Here is a 19,524-nt window from a genome sequence, read left to right as displayed (position 1 = left end):
ATTCCTACTACATCCCCACCTGTCCCTCTAATTCCCTACGACCTACCTATACTAGGGGCAATTTTATAATGGCCAATTAACCTATCAACCTGCAAGTCTTTGGCATGTGGGAGGAAACCAGAGCACCCGGAGGAAACCCACGCAGACACAGGGAGAACTTGCAAACTCCACACAGGCAGTACCCAGAATCGAACCCGGGTTGCTGGAGCTGTGAGGCTGCAGTGCTAACCACTGCGCCACTGTGCCGCCCTGAAGCTGCGAAGTGATGCTGTGAGTTATTCCTCTTGGCATTGGCGCCTGTTGTCAAACTGCTGTAGCAACTGGCCATCGTGGTAGTACACACTAGACCACAGGATGTGTCACCCTTTCCTTCTTTCATCAGCTAGTGGCTCCCAGGTGATAGTCAACATTTAGGATCTTCATGTCATGCCTGCAAGCATCCTTGAAGCGGAGCTCTGTGTGTCCCACTGATCGTCTGGCCCCAGCTACCTCAACATCCCAGAAGGTCCTTGGGCATGCAACCATCTTCCATCCTGCGGACGTGTCCAATCCACCAAAGCTGCCTCTGTTTTATTAGTGTCAACACACTTGGGATCTCTGCCTTTGAGAGGACTGCTGCATTTGTGATTTTGTCCTGCCATGATATACCCATAATGCCCCACTGACAGCAAAGATAGTAATTATTAAGCTTCCTTTCCTGGTAGCTGTAAGTCACCCATGTTTCACAGCCACACAGCAAGGTGCTGAGAACACAGGCCTTATAAACTATCAGCTTGGTCCTAAGGGTCAGCTTGGTGTTATCCCATGCGCATTCCACAAGTTGGTCAAAAGTGGTAGCTGCTTTCCCTATGCGCGTATAGAGCTCTGCATCAAGGGACAGATAGTCTGTCACCGTGGACCCAAGGTAGCAGAATATGCTCATAATCATTGTGCGTTCTTCATCAATCTGCATAGCAGTACCATACTATTAGGGGAAGAGTTGCAATGCTTCCCCAATAGTGCAGAAGATAATCAAACATTTGTTGTGGCACCAAATCACACGAATTACCAAGAATCCAATTTTTATACTTGATCTCTGCTGAGTTAGTTGAGTTAGCAGTACAGTGTTAAAAGTTGTCTCAGCATTCCTGGGCTAAGGTGAAAAAATCACCCAGAGTTCCTGCTCTTGATTGCTAGCAATTATCAGTTGGAAATTGCATGTGTGAAGATACTGAATAGCAATGAGCTCTGCTGTAATGGTTTCAAATAGCCAAACAATAGCACTATCCTGCTCACACATAAAGAATGTCACTTTGGTGAGGCACTGGCACAATACCAATGTCTTTCTGGGTAACAAAACAAAAAGTGCTGGAAATACTCAGCAGGTCTGGCAGCATCTGCAGAGAGAGAAGCAAAGTTAACGTTTCAGGTCTGTGACCTTTCATCAGAACTGGCAAAGGTTAGAAAAGAATTAGGTTTTAAGCAAGTGAAGGGGAGGGGGTGGGGAAGAGAACAAAGGGGAAGGTGTTTGATAGGGCAGGAGAGATTAAATAACAAAGCTGTACTGGGACAAAGGCAAAGTGTGTGTTAATGCTTGCGGTGAAAGACAAAGCATTAGTCCAGAGAGAGTGTTAATAGTAGAATAATGAGCAGCTCCAACTGCATAAAAAGCAGGCACATGGTTAAAAAATAAAATATTAAAAAAAGGCCATTCATGCTCTGAAATTATTGAACTCAATGTTCAGTCCACAAGGCTGGAGAGTGCCTAATCGAAAGATCAAGTGCTGTTCCTCGAGCTTGCATTGATGTTCACCGGAACACTGGAGCAGGCCAAAGACAGAAATGTTGGCATGAGAGCGGGGTGAGTGTTGAAATGGCAAGCAACCGAAAGCTCGGGGTCATGCTTTCGGACTGAGCGAATGTCTTTCTCTGTGTTACCTTTATACAGCAAAATGAGTTACAGGCCGAGAAATCAGATTGTTCCCAATAAGGGGCTTTTTACAGTTGTATGCTTGTTCACATTTTCAGTAAAGAAAGTAAACAATGGAAGCCTTACCTGTAACTGTAAAATTAGTTCTGACAATTTAAAGAAGATATAAGCTTTGACTCTCATGGAGATGTTCAAATTCCCACCAGTAGATTTCTTTAGTCAATCGATAGCTAATCATAAGCAACTTATAGCACATCCAAACTTTGGTTTCCTTATAAAGTATCTAGTTGGCACAGTAATTTGTAAACTAACAGGAAATAAAAATTACTATAAACTAGAACTTGGTGTACCTGATGAGTTAATGGTGCCAATTTACTTTAAAATCATCCAGCATAAAGATCTATTTTCAGGTAGAAAGGGGAGATGGTGGCACAGTGGTAATGTCACTAGATTTAGTAATGCCAGAAGGCCAGTGTAATGCCCTGGGGAGCATGGGTTCAAATCCTACTATGGTAGCTGGTGGAATTTAAATTCAATTAATTAGAATTTAAAAAATCTAGAATTGAGCTAGTATCAGTAATAGTGTCATGCAATTGTCATTATTGTTGAAAAAATCTATCTGGTTCACTAATGTCCTTTAGGGAAGGAAATCTGTTGTCCTTAGCTGGTCGGGCCTACATGAGGCTTCAGACCCACAGCAATGTGGTTAACTCTTAACTGCCTTCTGAAATGGCCTAATAAGCCACCAAGTTGTCAATGAAATTAGGTATGGGCAACAAATGCTTGCCAGTGACACCCACAGCTCATGAAAGAATTGAAAAAACAAACATATGGCAAGCTTTTGGTTGAAACTCAGGAGCATTTCCTGTTTAGACAGTATGGTCAAGTTGCTCTTCCATTAAACGTCATTCTGTGAGAATAAAAAATACTGAAATGTTGTTTCTACAGCTTGTGGAAAATTACCAAGAAGTCATTTCTACACAACATAATGAAATCACTGAACAAGGGAACTGATAAGGGGATGTGAGTAAAGACCTCGAGACAGTACGGCAGTTAAAAATTGTGCTTAGGCAGAGAAAAGAAAAACAGCAAGAGTTAGAACAAAGGATGTAGTGAATAAGAAACTGCCCCACTAAGATAAAGGCTGACAGCTGCAAGTTAAAACACACAATGGAGAGCCAAATAAGGTAAAACAAAAACAAGAGTCAGGGGCTAGAAAGTTAGAGTAGGGGGAGAAGTAAACAGAGGAGGAGACTGTAGCAACCATAGGATAGGTTAGTGTCATAATACGTTATAACCAATAATGTAAAATAAAGGCGTGGACAAATGGATTTGTATTGTATAAACATGAACTGAATTTGTTGATCGGTGTGCCTGCTTGTAGGACACCCGATCTTGCAAGAACGTTAAATAAACTTACTTCTTCAGAGTTTGACTTGGTGTAAATTATTATTAAGTGGGCTACGTTTCTCACAATTCTTACCATTTAAGTTGAGCCTTAATGTTGCACATGGCTCAAGGGAAGTAAAAATAAAACACAAGTTGCAGAGTATAAAAAGATTACCATTTTATTTTCCCTCCATTATCTCAGACCTGACTACTGAATAATGGGAGAAATCAGCTGAGGTTCAATTTATTATAGATGTAGTTTATGCAGTTTCTCATAGCAGAAACACAATGGAACAAATTATTATTTCTAACATCATTTATACATTTCTCCTTAATCTTACATATAAAACTAGCGCCAGTTTTCAGATTTCATGATACTGCCACAAAAATAATGTTTTGAGGTTAGTTTCAGCTAGTGTTAGTGACCTTAGTTTCTTTTTGGGCAGCACAGTGGTGCAGTGGTTAGCACCGCAGCCTCACAGCTCCAGCGACCCACGTTCGATTCTGGGTACTGCCTGTGTGGGTACTCCCTGTGACCGTGTGGGTTTTCGCCGGGTGCTCCGGTTTCCTCCCACAGCCAAAGTCTTGCAAGTTGATAGGTAAATTGGCCATTATAAATTGCCCTTAGTATAGGTAGGTGGTAGGGGAATTGAGGGAAGGTGGGGATGTGAGAGGGTAATGGGATTAATGTAGGATTAGTATAAATGGATGGTTGATGGTCGGCACAGACGTAGTGTGCCGAAGGGCCTGTTTCAGTGCTGTATCTCTAAATAAAAATAATAAATAAATTTGTGTCAAAAGCACAAAAGGTGCTTCAAGTAACGATTTGTAAATATTTGCATAAAAACACACTCAAATGAATTGCTTACTTCACTGTTCTCAGAGAAACCTTAATCTGGTTATTTGAAATGGGTTAATGCCTTATTAAAAAGCAGACTAGAGAATTTAATATGAATGTGTTAACTCATATTTCAAAGCTGAAGTTTGCATCTCCACAAATGTGTTTAAAATGGGGCTCTGAGTAAAGGAGTTGCAGGAAAAGCTGAGTTAATTCTGGCACATTTCTTAGAGGTATCTAAAGAAAATATTGAATCCACTGGGAAACTATTCATTAGAAGGCAAAACAAAATAAAGTAGTAACACTTGACCCTTGTATTGTTTTCTGAAAGGAATTATACTTTTTTTGGTGGCCTATCTTAATGTAATTGGATGTCATCCACTTTCTGTAGGTCTCCTCACCGTCCCAAAAGGAAACAACAACTAGTTTTATTAACACATTGACAGTGATAAGCAGTAGGAAACAGTCAGAAAGTTAAATGACTGGCTGTTTAATAATGCAGCTCTTGTGACTCACAATAGCTTTTGATCCATATTAGAGAATATGACAATCTCAAAGATTAGATGAATATTAATAAAACATTAGGTCTGGAAATTAAATTAATAGTACTGAAGCTAATATTGAAAAGTATTTTCTGAGAAAATATTTTACATTTTAGTGTTGTGTCCTTCCACAAAGTAGTACAAACAAGCTTTATGGATATGACGCTTAACATCTATTACAAACTCAATAAAAATGTAAGGTTAGTTTGTCCATTTACATTTTTCTATAATTCATAAATAAATATCATTTGTGTTTTTATTAGTGACACTAGTTCAGTACCACAATCAGGTTAATGGATTTTGATGGACATCTGAAAAGTAAAACCTATTATAAGCATAAATTTTTCTAACACTTTCATTTTATGTTTATTTTCAGTACTTACAACGCACTTCTTATCTTGGTCTACCACCTTCAAAAATCAATTTTTGAAATAGATTCCTTAAATAAATTTACCTGAAATTCGAACATTTGCATATCCAAACTCTTCTGTAATTTCTTGTGGACTTTCAGAGCTTGATCTACAGTTCAGTGCTAAACAGTGTAATAAATGTAATGAAAATTTATTGTTAGAGGACATTGTCAGTGACCAAAAGCATTCATGAAATTTTGATGATGCAAAGTGACAGAAAGACATGTTACTATTTGAATCCCATCGGTACATCTAAATTTCAATTTTATTGTCCCATCATTAAATTTGATAGCCCAAGTTATATGCATTTATGTGAGTAAATCCATACTGTCTTCACAACTACCAATGGCAATCGGATGTAGCATACCTCAGGACTAGCAATCTGCCATTTGCAACCCGATTATACTGGATCTGGTACAGCCTGCCCACCTGATACTGCTCACACTGAGAAGCTATTCTTCAGGTTTAACTATGAGTTGTTTCTTACCGGAAAGAAATATATACAAAAGCAAGTTAAAGGGCAGAGAAAATATCGTACTTCACTCTGATATCTTTAACTGGTTTCTGAGTTCAAAATAATATGGCTTTTTGTGATTCTTATAGTCCTGATTCAAAGTCCTTCAAATTGAGTCTTTTACATAAGCAGAAGTGTTAGTGCTGATAGAGGTCTGCCTTGCCCCAGTGACCTGCACACACCAGTGACCGTAATGAGCTAAAGGATTTGGGGTAGCAGGTCGAAGTAACTTCTCACACCTCAGTATAAAATAACACTTTCCTTGCTGAATAAGTTTCTTTAACTGAACGCCAAATCCTTTCTCAACTAGCGAGCCAATCAGTTTTCAATCAATTCTATCTTCCAAGCAGTTGAAAAGTAAACTGTCATCTCTCCTGCTCCCCACCACCAATCTCCATTTGATTACCAGATCAATTGCTGTGGCCTGTGTTTTTGTGAAAGAAAAGCTATATTTGACAGCTGGAACATTGAGGAAACTGGCTGCATTTAAAAGGTCTTGGTCTTTGAGATTTACCTGATACTACATTTAAAGGAACCATAACTTGGTTAGAAATGTTGGAAAGGTGATAGGTCCAAACATCAAGCAAGATGTATACATGCTCACACCTATCCGTGGGGACACACACACACACACACACACACACACACACACACACACACACACACACACACACACACACACACACACACACACACACACACACACACACACACACACACACACACACACACACACACACACACACACACACTTTCCAGAGAACAGTAAACCAGTTTTAGCTTACTAAACTTGACCTAGCTAAAATCGCAAATAAAAAAAAAATGTTTATGATTTGAAATAGGACGGATCACCTTTTCTGTTATATGTACAAGCTATTGCTCAGCTTTGGACTGAATATCTTCTTTCTTTTGGGCCTCCTTATCTCGAGAGACAATGGATACGCGCCTGGAGGTGGTCAGTGGTTTGTGAAGCAGCGCCTGGAGTGGCTATAAAGGCCAATTCTAGAGTGACAGACTCTTCCACAGGTGCTGCAGAGAAATTTGTTTGTCGGGGCTGTTGCACAGTTGGCTCTCCCCTTGCGCCTCTCCTAGCCTTTATTTAGGGTATCTGGAACTAGCAGTTCAACCTGAATTTTGAATGTTGTATCATAGGTTAAAAGCTGTGACTACTGTGGCAATATATTAACCATGTGGTAGTGCAGCATATTGGAGTACTAACAGGTGGTTTCATGGCAGTGGGAAATGCTCATTCAATCTTCCACATTGCAGTTGTCAGTCTGTGTCTTGCCCCAATGTGGATGTAAACTTGTCCCTATTCTACTTTTCTGTACCTCCTAGTTGCTGGCTGAGCATTGATTAAGTGGCAGGAGCCAGTCACTCAGCCACTGATAGTGTGTGACATGAGGCACCAAGAAAAATTACTGAGTTTTTATGCCTGAACACTTACTCATTCCCACTCCTACTCCAGCAATGGAATTGAGCTGCTCATTCTAGAATCGTGTTGGAGGAAAGTATAATATATAGAAACAGATGATTAAAGCAGTTTTTAAAAAATCCTTTCATGAAATGTGAGCATCACTGAATAGGTCAGCACTCATTACCCATCCCCAATTATCCTTGAGAAGGTGGTGGTGAGCTGTCTTCTTGACCCGCTGCAGTCCTTGGGGTGTAGGTACACCCATAGTGCTGTTAAGAAGGGAGTTCCAGGATTTTGACCCAGTGACAGTGAAGGAACGGCGATACAGTTCCAAGTCTCAATGGTGTGCGGCTTGGAGGGGAACTTGAGCATGGTGGTGTTCCCATGCATCTGCTGCCCTTGTCTTTCTAGTTGGTGGAGGTCACGGTTTGGAAGGTGCTGTCTAAGGAGCCTTGGTGAGTTGCTGCAGTGCATCTAGTGGATGGTACACACTGCTGCCACTTTGCGCAGTGGTGGAGGGAGTGAATGTTTGTGGATGGGGTGCCAATCAAGCGGGTTGCTTTGTCCTGGAAGGTGTCGAGCTTCTTGAGTGTTGCTGGGGCTGCACCAATCCAGGCAAGTGGAGAGTATTCCATCACACCCCTGACTTGTGCCTTATAGATGGTGGACAGGCTTTGGGGAGACAGGAGGAGAGTTACCCATCACAGAATTCCTGACCTGCTTATATAGGCACAGCATTTATATGGCTGGTCCAGTTCAGTTTCATCTCAATGGTAATCTCCAGGATGTTCATAGTGGGGGATTCAGTGATGGTAATGCCATTGAACACCAAGGGGAGATGGTTAGATTCTCCTTGTTTGAGATGGTCGTTGCCTGGCACTTGTATGATGCGAATGTTACTTCCACTTATCAGTCCAATCCTGAATGTTGTCCAGGTCTTGCTGCATCTGGACACAGGCCACTTGAATATCTGAGGAGTCGCAAATGATGCTGAACATTGTGCAATGAACATTGTGTAATCATCAGTGAACATCCCACCTCCAACCTTATGATGGAGGGAAGGTCATTGATGAAGCAGCTGAAGTGGTTGGGCCTAGGACACTACCCTGAGGAATTCTTGCAGTGATGTCCTGGGACTGAGATGATTGACCTCCAACAAGCACAACCATCTTCCTTTGTGCTCGGTATGACTCCAACCAGTGGAGAGATTTCGCCAATTCCCATTGACTCCAGTTTTGCTAGGGCTCCTTGATGCCATACTTGGTCAAATGTTGCCTTGATGTCAAGGGCAGTCACTCTCACCTCACCACTAGAGTTCAATTCTTTTGTCCATGTTTGGACCAAGGCTGTAGTGAGGTCAGGATCAGAGTGACCCTGGTGGAACCCAAACTTAGCAGCAATGAGCAGGTTATTGCTGAGCAGGTGCTGCTTATTAGCACGTCGGCAAACACCTTCCATTATTTTGCTGATGATCAACAGTAGGTTGATAGGGCAGTAACTGGCCGGGTTGGATTTGTCCTGCTTTTTGTGGACAGGACATACCTGGGCAATTTTCCACATTGCCGGGTAGATGCCAGTGTTGTACCTGTACTGGAACAGCTTGGCTAGGAGCGCGGCAAAGTTGGGAGCACAGGTCTGCAGTACTATTGCCAGAATGTTGTCAGGGTCCATAGCCTTTGCAATATTCGGTGCCTTCAGCCCTTTCTTTATGTCACGCAGAGCGAATGAAATGGCTGAAGACTGGCATTTATGATGCTGGGGACTTCAGGAAGAGGCCGAGATGGATCATCCACCCGGCACTTCTGGCTGAACATGGTTGCAAATGCTTCATCCTCTGTCTCTTGCACTGATGTGCTGGGCTCTCCCATCATTGAGGATGGGGATACTTGTGGAGCCTCCTCCTCCAGTTATTTGTTTAATTGTCCACCTCCATTCATGACTGGATGTGGCAGGACTGTAGAGCTTAAGGCTGCTCCGTTGGTTGTGGGACCACTTAACCCTGTCCTATTGCATGCTGCTTCCGCTGTTTGGCATGCACATAGTCCTGTGTTGTAGGTTCACCGGGCTGACACCTCATTTTTAGGTATGCCTGGTGCTGCTCCTGGCATGTCCTCTTGCACTCTTCATTTCTTCTTTTTTCTTCTTTTGGGCCTCCTTATCTCGAGAGACAATGGATACGCGCCTGGAGGTGGTCAGTGGTTTGTGAAGCAGTGCCTGGAGTGGCTATAAAGGCCAATTCTAGAGTGACAGGCTCTTCCACAGGTGCTGCAGAGAAATTTGTTTGTCAGGGCTGTTGCACAGTTGGCTCTCCCCTTGCGCCTCTGTCTTTTTTCCTGCCAACTACTAAGTCTCTTCGACTCGCCACATTTTAGCCCCGTCTTTATGGCTGCCCGCCAGCTCTGGCGAACACTGGCAACTGACTCCCACGACTTGTGATCAATGTCACACGATTTCATGTCGCGTTTGCAGACGTCTTTAAAGCGGAGACATGGACGGCCGGTGGGTCTGGTACCAGTGGCGAGCTCGCTGTACAATGTGTCTTTGGGGATCCTGCCATCTTCCATGCGGCTCACATGGCCAAGCCATCTCAAGCGCCGCTGACTCAGTAGTGTGTACAAGCTGGGGATGTTGGCCGCCTCGAGGACTTCTGTGTTGGAGATACGGTCCTGCCACCTGATGCCAAGTATTCTCCGGAGGCACCGAAGATGGAATGAATTGAGACGTCGCTCTTGGCTGACGTACGTTGTCCAGGCCTCGCTGCCATAGAGCAAGGTACTGAGGACACAGGCTTGATGCACTCGGACTTTTGTGTTCCGTGTCAGTGCGCCATTTTCCCACACTCTCTTGGCCAGTCTGGACATAGCAGTGGAAGCCTTTCCCATGCGCTTGTTGATTTCTGCATCTAGAGACAGGTTACTGGTGATACTCTTCATTAAACCATGTTTTATGCACATGTATGGATTGAGGTTACAATTTTTTTTCTTTTTCTATGGTAGTGAATCCACAATTAGATTCCAGGTCTATCAGAAGTAAAGGACTTGGAAACATAGAAAATAGGAGCAGGAGTAGGCCCTTCGGCCCTTCGAGCCTGCTCCGCCATTCATTATGATCATGGCTGATCATCCAACTCAGTAGCCTGTTCCCGCTTTCACCCCATACCCTTTGATCCCTTTAGACCCAAGATCTATACCTAACTCCTTCTGGAAAACATGCAATGTTTTGGCCTCAACTGCTTTCTGTGGTTGCGAATTCCACAGGCTCACCACTCTCTGGGTGAAGTATTTTCTCCTCATCTCAGTCCTGAAAGGTTTACCCCGTATGTTTGACTATGACCCCTGGTTCTGGACTCCCCCACCATCGGGAACATCCTTCCTGCAACTACCCTGTCAAGTCCTTTTAGAATTTTATAGGTTTCTATGAGATCCCCCTCACTCTTCTGAACTCCTGGGAATATAATCCAAACCAATTCAATCTCTCCTCATACGTCTGTCCCACCATCCCAGGAATCAGTCTGGTAAACCTTCGCTGCACTCCCTCTATAGCAAGAACATCCTTCCTCAGATAAGGCGACCAAAACTGCGCACAATATTCCAGGTGTGGCCTTACCAAGGCCCTGTATAATTGCAGCCTGCTCCTGTACTCGAATCCTCTCGCTATGAAGGCCAACATACCATTTGCTGTTTTTGCCGCCTGTTGCACCTGCATGCTTACCTTCAGCGACTGGTGTACAAGAACACCCAGGTCTCGTTGCATATTCCCCTCTCTCAGTTTATAGCTGCCCAGCTAATAATCTGCCTTCCTGTTTTTGCTACCAAAGTGGATAACCTCACATTTATCCACATTATACTGCATCTGCCATGCATTAGCCCACTCACTCAACTTTTCCAAATCACCCTGAAGCCTCTCTGCATCCTCCTCACAACTCACCCTCCCACCCAGTTTTGTGTCATCTGCAAATTTGGAGATATTACATTTAGTTCCCTCATCTAAATCATTAATGTATATGGTGAATAGCTGGGGTCCTAGTACCGATCCCTGCAGTACCCCACTAGTCACTGCCTGCCATTCGGGAAAAGACCCATTTATCCCTACTCTTTGTTTCCTGTCCACCAACCAATGTTCTATCCATCGCAATACACTACCCCAATCCCATGCGCTTTACTTTTACATGCTAATCTCTTATGTGGGACTTTGTCGAAAGACTTCTGAAAGTCCAAATAAACTACATCCACTAGCTCCCCCTCATCAACTCTACTAGTTCCATCCTCGAAGAATTCTAGTAGATTTGTCAAGCATGATTTCCCTTTCATAAATCCATGTTGACTCTGCCGATTCTACCACGGTTCTCTAAGTGCTCTGCTATAAAATCTTTGATAATGGACTCTAGAATTTTGCCCACTACCGACGTCAGACTGACTGGTCTATAATTCCCTGCTTTCTCTCTACCTCCCTTTTTAAATAGTGGGGTTACATTAGCTACCCTCCAATCTGTAGGAACTGTTCCAGAGTCTATAGAATCTTGGAAGATGACCACTAATGCATCCATTATTTCTAGGGCCACTTCCTTAAGTACTCTGGGATGTAGACCATCAGGCCCTGGGGATTTATTGGCCTTCAATCCCATCAATTTCCCCAACACCATTTCTCTACTAATACTAATTTCTTTCAGTTCCTCTCTCTCTCTCACTAAGCCAACATTTCTGGTATGATATTTGTGTCCTCCTTTGTGAAGACAGAACCAAAGTATGCATTTAGTTGGTCAGCCATTTCTTTATTCCCCATAATAAATTCCCGTTTCTGACTGTAAGGGACCTACATTTGTCTTCACCAATCCCTTTCTCTTCACATACCTAAAGAAACTTTTACAGTCAGTTTTTATGTTTTCTGCACGCTTACTCTTGTACTCTATTTTCCCCTTCTTAATCAATTCCTTGGTCCTCCTTTGCTGAATTCTAAACTGCTCCCAATCCTCAAGTCTGTTGTTTTTCCTGGCAAATTTATATGCCTCTTCCTTGGATCTAATGCTATCTCTAATTTCCCTTGTAAGCCATGGTTTGGCTACCTTTCCGGTTTTACTTTTATGCCAGACAGGGATAAACAATTGTTCATCCATGCACTCTTTAAATGTTTGCTGTTGCCTATCCACCATCATCCCTTTAAGTAACGTTTCCCAATCAGTCATGGCCAACTCGCGCCTCATACCTTCGTAGTTTCCTTTACTAAGATTCAGGACCCTTGTCTCAGAATCAACTATGTCACTCTCAGTCTTGATGAAGAATTCTATCATATTATGGTTGCTCGTCCCCAAGGGGTCTCGCACCACTAGAATGTCAAATATTCCTCTCCCATTACACAATACCCAGTCTGGGATGGCCTGTTCTCTAGCTGGTTCCTCAACGTATACCATCCTGTATACACTCCAAGAATTCCTCCTCTATGGTATTGTGACTAATTTGATTTGCTTGGGTATGAAATTGAAACCCGGCCCGGGCCCGACCTGACCACTTCCAACCTGAACTCGACTGGGCCCCGAGACCTTTGCTTTCTTCCCACTCCTGACCCAACCCGACCCGACTACCATAATAAAGTTAATTTTGAAGATTACTTCCCTCCCTGAGCAAGGCAGCACTGTGTCCACGTCCAGCCCGACCCGACCCGAGCCCGAATGCCGGACCCAGAAGAGAGCCCCAAACCGAACCCGAACCCAACACATGTCGTCAGGTTTGGTCAGGTTCGGGTCGGGTAGCCATGCTTTAATCAGAAGGAATATGTATTCTACCAAGTTGATCCCAAATATTAAATGGAGATATGTGTGTACTATATCATGTCTCTCGGTTTTATTGTGTCATTTAGCTGATTTTTAATTCAGCAAGTTGGGGTTAATCTGGGATCAAACGTTTTTGCAAAGAACTACTTCTCCTTCCACCTTCACCAGTGCAATTCCTGCAAAACCTGTTCTCAATTTTGGGATTATTATTGGTGGGGAGCAGTTCTAGATTCCTGATCAGACTGAGGTCATTGATGCTGAATTGATTATGTCAGAGATAAGTAGCGGGATGTATTTAGTTTCTGTTTATCTAAAGTAAGATTGGCTTTAAAACATATTTGTCACTGTGGACAGAGCTTGACCCTTAGTGTAACCCATGCTATTTTTGACCTAGTAGTGCTTGATGCTGATACTAAATGCAAAGTGGGAAAATGTTCAAGGTTTAAATACACTTAAATAACATCATGATGAAATTAAATTTAAACAAAAAAATTCTGATAGGCCTCTTCTAGGGAAACAACTGGACTTTGTACCATACAAACCTTTACTGGATGAATCTTCTTTGAACCACTGGTATGATATGATGATCAGTAAGGTAACACAGATGGTTGGGAATAAAGCTAACCAAATAATTTCAAGGACACAATTCTGCTCTGAAATGAAAAAAAAATCCATTAAAACGTTAATAGAAAATTGTTACGCTTAGATTTCAACCAATGTTACACTAAATTTGTGTTTGTGGAAAGTAGTGTAAAGTATGCTTATACCTGTAAAAGTAACATGCTTACGAATGAACAATTATACAAATTATTTCAAACTTCATTTTCAAATGATACTAATAATAGTAATAGAAATTGTTGGAGATCTGAAGCATTTGTTCCTCTTGGTATTAAGTTCAAAGAAAAAGTAGAAGTAGAAGATTTTTCACCTATTATTACAGTACCACTATTCTAAGTCAACATAAATTGGTATAACGAAATTCGAAGACAACAAAAAAGCAAAATATTGTGGATGATGGAAATCTGAAACAAAGCAGAAAATGCTGGAAATACTGAGCAGGTCAGGCAGCATCTGTGGGGAGAGAAACAGAGTTAATGGTCTGGATATTAACAGGGGCAGGTTACATGATTGGAAGAGGTGCAAAGTTAACTCCATAGTGTATGTCTTTTGTTTTTGACAGGTTCCCCACCTGGAAAACAGCCTGATTGATCGGCTTTACTTCCAGTTGAGTGGGGAGGACTCCAGACCAGGCCATAAGACCAGGTAGGTCTAAACCATAGCCCCAGTGAGGATGGGGGGTGGTTCCAATCATGGGGGGCAGGGGAGGCACTCCCGAGGGGAGGCTGATACCCGGGGGCCTTTGTATCGGTGGGAGGGGGTCTGATAGGGGTGTGGGGGAACAGAGGGAAGCATTCCTGCTCCTTCTGGCCCACAGGCAGTGCTGTAAAGACAGTTACCTATTCCCTGACGCTGTCCTTGCCTCCCTGCCGCTAATGGATTTCCCAAGAACATAAATCAAACCTGTAAAGCAGGTTAAATCAGAGGCTGCCAGCCTAATGAAGATATTTAAATTGCCAAAAATTGAAAGTATCCCGTGTGCTTTCTTGACCACCTTATCTACATGTCTTGCTAACTCCAGAGAACTCTGGACATGCATTCCAAGGTCCCTCCGTTCCTCTACACTTCTCAGTATCCTACAATTTATTATCTACACCCTTACCTATTTGCCCTCCCCATATGCTCACTTCTCTAGATTGAACTCCATTTGCCACTTTTCTGTCTACCTGACCAGACTGTTGATATCTTCTTGCAGTGGGCAGCTTTCATCCTCACTGTCATCCACATGATCAATTTTTGTATAATCTTCAAGCTTCTGCTATATGCTGCACTACCACATCATCATGAGGGCCCAGCCTTGGCCACCAGCTATATTACATGTATCTCAGGAGCACAAGGAGGAAGGGAGGAGGTGCCCTAGACAGCCCATTCTGGCTGTGCTGTCTGTGAACAACTCATCCAACTGTGATTCCAAGGGGGTGGCAGATGCGTAGTGGTAATGTCACTAGACTAGTAATCCAGAGGCCCAGGCTATTGTCCTGCCCACTGGCAGGACAGACCCATCAGAGGTGGTGGCACAGTGGTATACAGTCGGGAGGGAGTTGCCCTGGGAGTCCTCAACAATGAGTCCGGACCCCATGAAGTCTCATGGCATCAGGTCAAACATGGGCAAGGAAACCTCCTGCTGATTACCACCTACTGCCCTCCCTCAGCTGATGAGTCAGTACTCCTCCATGTTGAACAGCACTTGGAGGAAGCACTGAAGGTGGCAAGGGCACCAAGTGTACTCTGGGTGGGGGACTTCAATGTCCATCACCAAGAATGGCTCGGTAGCACCACTACTGACCAAGCTGGCTGAGTCCTAAAGGACATTGCTGCAAGACTGGGTCTGCGGCAGGTGGTGAGGGAACAAACAAGAGAAACCTACTTGACCATGTCCACACCAATCTACCTGTCGCAGATGTATCTGTCCATGACAGTATTGGTAGGAATAACCACCGCACAGTCTTTATGGAGACGCGGTCCCGTCTTCACATTGAGGGTACCCACCATCGTGTTATGTGGCACAACCACCGTGCTAAATGGTTTTGAACAGATCTAGCAATTCAAAACTGGGCATCCATGAGGCGCTGTGGGCCATCAGCAGCAGCAGCATTGTATCCAACCACAATCTGTAACCTCATAGTCCGGCATACTCCCAATCTACCCTTACAAACAAGCCAGGGGACCAACCCTAGTTCAATGAAGAGTGCAGGAGGGCATGCCAGGAGCAGCACCAGGCTTACCTAAAAATGGGGTGTCAACCTGGTGAAGCTACAACACAGTGGAAGCAGCATGCAGTAGATAGGGCTTTTGGTTTCCACTGTTAACCTAGTCCTAATTAAAAGATAGATTCTGTCATGGATATTGGAGGCCACTGAGGGACAATTATAGGATTGTAAATAAGTGCAATGCTTAAGTTACAGTCATTGTTCATGGATGTTGAATATTGACTGAAAAGGCATTACTGTAACTTTATATTTTACGTGAAGCTAGAACACAATACTACATGCATGCCAAACAGCAGAAGCAGCATGCGATTGACAAAGTTAAGTTCTCCCACAACCAACAGATCAAATCTAAGCTCCATCCAGTCTTGAATGGTGGTGGACAATTAAACAACTAACAGGAGGAGGAGGAAGCTCCACGAATATCCCCATCCTCAACGATGGGGGAGCCCAGCACATCAGTGCAAAAGACAAGGCTAAAGCATTTGCAACCATCTTCAGCCAGAAGTGGCGAGTGGATGATCCATCTCGGCCTCTTCCTGAAGTCCCCAGCATCACAGATGTCAGACTTCAGCCAATTCGATTCACTCCATATGATATCAAGAAAGGGCTGAAGGCACTGGATACTGCAAAGGCTATGGGCCCTGACAACATTCCGACAATAATACTGAAGACTTGTGCTCCAGAACTAGCCGCGTCCCTAGCCAAGCTGTTCCAGTACAACTACAAAGCGAGCATCTACTCGGCAATGTGAAACATTACCCAGGTATATCTTGGCCACAAAAAGCAGCACAAATCCAACCCGGCCAATCACCGCCCTATCAGTCTACTCTCGATCATCAGCAAAGTGATGGAACAGGCCGTCGACAGTGTTATCAAGCGGCACTTGCTCAGCAATAACCTGCTCACTGGCACTCAGTTTGGATTCCATCAAGGCCATTCAGCTCCTGACCTCATTAGAGTCTTCTTCCAAACATGGACAAAAGAGCAGATGCATGGGAACATCACCATCTGAAAGTTCCACTCCAAGCCACACACCACCCTAACTTGGAACCATATCGCCGTTCCTTCACTGTCGCTGGGTCGAAATCGAGGAACTCCTTTCCTAACACCAAGGACTGCAGCGGTTCAAGAAATAGTTCACCACCACCTCCTCAAGGGCAGTTAGGCATGGGCAATAAATACTGGCCTAGTCAGCGATGCCCACATCTCACGAAAGAAAAAAATGACGCAACCCCAATTCCCCATTCATCAACAGTCCCACACCTTACCTTCCCTCTCTCATTGACCATCACAGCGCCTGCTTGGCCGCAATGCAAAAATAAAAGCCACACTAAATAAACAGTCCAAACCAAATTTATCAATCAAAGCATGCCATTTTGCATACAAACATCAAATAATTATCCTTGTGCATTCCCTAAATGCCTGTCTTCCATGTGCCTTTGCCTGTCCTAATGCTCCTGCACAGTTGTATCCCAGTGGCTGTGGCATGGCTGATGGAAGGGGTCTGCAGATGGCCTTGGAGGATGACATTGAGCAGCTCTAGACCTTGAAGGCCCAGCTCTGAACTTCGCATGGATGTTAGTAGTCTGCGCTGGCTGGCTGCCTGAGAGGCAACAGCAAGGGCACTAGCAGATTGGCAGTGTTGGGAGGATGAATGCTGTCATCTTGAGAGGACAGCAGATTCATGCTCCATGAAGCTACTGCCACTCCCCTGGAGCAGTGCCTCAGCAATCCTTGTAATATTTTGGAGGACAGATTGCTCGACTGCTTTGAATACTGGTATCCGTAGTATCTATAGTAGTTTGAGCGTGCATGGCAGCAAGCTCTGCTTGCATTAGAGCAGATTATGTTTTCATGACTTTGGAACTCTGTCTTAGAAGGTGGTGGAGGCAGGGGTCATTGAATATTTTTAAGGCGGAGGTAGATAGTCTCTTGTTAGGCAAGGGAATCAAAGATTATCGGGGGTAGATGGGAGTGTGGAATTCGAAACACAAACAAATCAGCCATAATCTTATTGAATGGCAGAGCTGGCTCCAGCGGCCGAATGGTCTATTTCTGCTCCTAATTCGTATGTTCATATGACAGAAGTCTGAGCTTCCACTGCAGCAATGGAAGCTGAGACATCAGCCATCAGATGTTCCATCATGGTTGGGTCCACAGGTGTTCTAATGGAGTTGGCCACTTCCATGCTAGAAAGGATGTGTTCCAAGCTCTGCACAAAGCCCTGTGCAAAGTTGATGCCAGACTTCTCTATGCTTCTTGACAGTGATCGTAGGCTTTCTGGTAGCCATACCAATGCACCAAATATTTCATTGTGTATATCATCAGTCTTCTTATGCAGCCTGTCCCGGTGCTCTTCTGAGTCCTCTGCAACAGAACTCTTGTTTGTGCAACCTTGCTCTCTGGGGGGCTGGCACATGTATAAACCTTGCCCCCTGCCCTGGCTCACGGCACTGGCACCCAGTGTATCACCATGTGCATATCCTTACTCTAAGCAATCCTCTAAATTGTGCACTGCGTCAGTATCTGAGCTGGTGGCTGCAACTGTGAGATTGAGTGACAGCGTTTCTTCATCATAAATACCTTTTTGCTCTTCCATCTGTTGCTGTTCTACCACTGCCTGACCAGGTTGGAGTTCCTGGATATCCAGAAGGGGAAAGACACAAGGGTAGATTTCTGGTGAGGGGAGGGGAAAAGGCAGCAGGTGCATGCTTACACCATCTCCAGCTTGTAAATCAGAAGAGATTGTGGGATGATAGGGAAGTAGGATTTGAGAAGGAGGATTAGATATGAGCATATTATCATCTTCTATCATTTCAGCCCCCACCTCTGGCCTCAGCAAAGGCAACTAATGATGGCAACCACTGTTTCCTTCATGGGGGTAAGGACATGCAGCAATGCGTAATCCCTGCTGGTTAGCACCTGCTGCTTCCGGTTCTGCCTCGCCTTTTTTTATTCATTCGTGGGATGTGGGCGTCGCTGGCTAGGCCAGCATTTATTATCCATCTATAATTGCCTTTGAGAAGGTGGTGGTGAGCTGCCTTCTTGATCTGCTGCAGTCTTTGGGGTGTAGGTACACCCACAGTACTGTTAGGAAGGGAGTTTCAGGATTTTGACCCTGTGACAGTGAAGGAACGGCGATATAGTTCCAAATCAGGATGGTGTGTGACTTGGAGAGGAACTTGCAGGTGCTGGTGTTCCCATGCATCTGCTGCCCTTGTCCTTCTGGGTGGTAGAGGTCACGGGTTTGGAAGGTGCTGTCAAAGGAGCCATGGTGAGTTGCGGCAGTGCATCTTGTAGATGGTACACTCTGCTGCCACTGTGTGTCGGTGGTGGAGAGCGTGAATGTTGAAGTTGGTGGATGGGGTGCCAATCAAGTGGGCTACTTTGTCCTAGATGGTGTCAAGATTCTTGAGTGTTGTTGGAGCTGCACCCATTCAGCCAAGTGGACAGTATTCCATCACACTCCTGACTTGTGCCTTGTAGATGGTGAACAGGTACTGGGGAGACCAGAGGTGAGTTACTCGCTGCAGAATTCGCAACCACTGACCTGCTCTTGTAGCCATAGTATTTATGTGGCTGATCCAGTTCAGTTTCTGGTCAATAGTGACCCTGAGGATGTTGATAGTGGGGACTTCAGCAATGGTAATGCCATTGAACATCAAGGAGAGATGGTTAGATTCTCTCTTGTTTGAGATGGTCATTGCCTGACACTTGTGTGGCGCGAATGTTACTTGCCACTTCTCAGCCCGAGCCTGGATATTGTCCAGGTCTTGCTGCATTTCTACACGGACTGCTTCAGTATCTGAGGAGCCACGAATGGTGCTGAACATTGTGCAATCATCAGCGAACATCCCCACTTCCGACCTTATGATGGAGGGAAGGTCATTGATGAAATAGTGGAATGCAT

The 19,524-nt window shown here is 44.2% G+C and overlaps 1 protein-coding gene across 3 annotated transcripts in view; it reads right to left on the bottom strand.

The window, feature by feature from the left end:
* Positions 1–19,524, bottom strand: part of LOC137345281 (uncharacterized) — a 56,389-nt gene that overhangs the window by 34,027 nt on the left and 2,838 nt on the right. For all 3 annotated transcript variants that reach the window (XM_068008800.1, XM_068008844.1, XM_068008855.1), the window contains exons 2-3: positions 13,329–13,439; positions 5,133–5,210 (exon numbers count right to left, since the gene is read on the bottom strand). In XM_068008800.1, the coding sequence (XP_067864901.1) occupies positions 5,133–5,210; positions 13,329–13,439 (189 nt within the window). The remainder of the gene's footprint in view (positions 1–5,132; positions 5,211–13,328; positions 13,440–19,524) is intronic.

Source organism: Heterodontus francisci, chromosome 1 (assembly GCF_036365525.1).
Source record: "Heterodontus francisci isolate sHetFra1 chromosome 1, sHetFra1.hap1, whole genome shotgun sequence".
NCBI classification, from domain to species: Eukaryota; Metazoa; Chordata; class Chondrichthyes; order Heterodontiformes; family Heterodontidae; genus Heterodontus; species Heterodontus francisci.
Note: the sequence above shows the minus strand (reverse complement) of the source record. Positions and strands in the feature narration are given on the sequence as shown.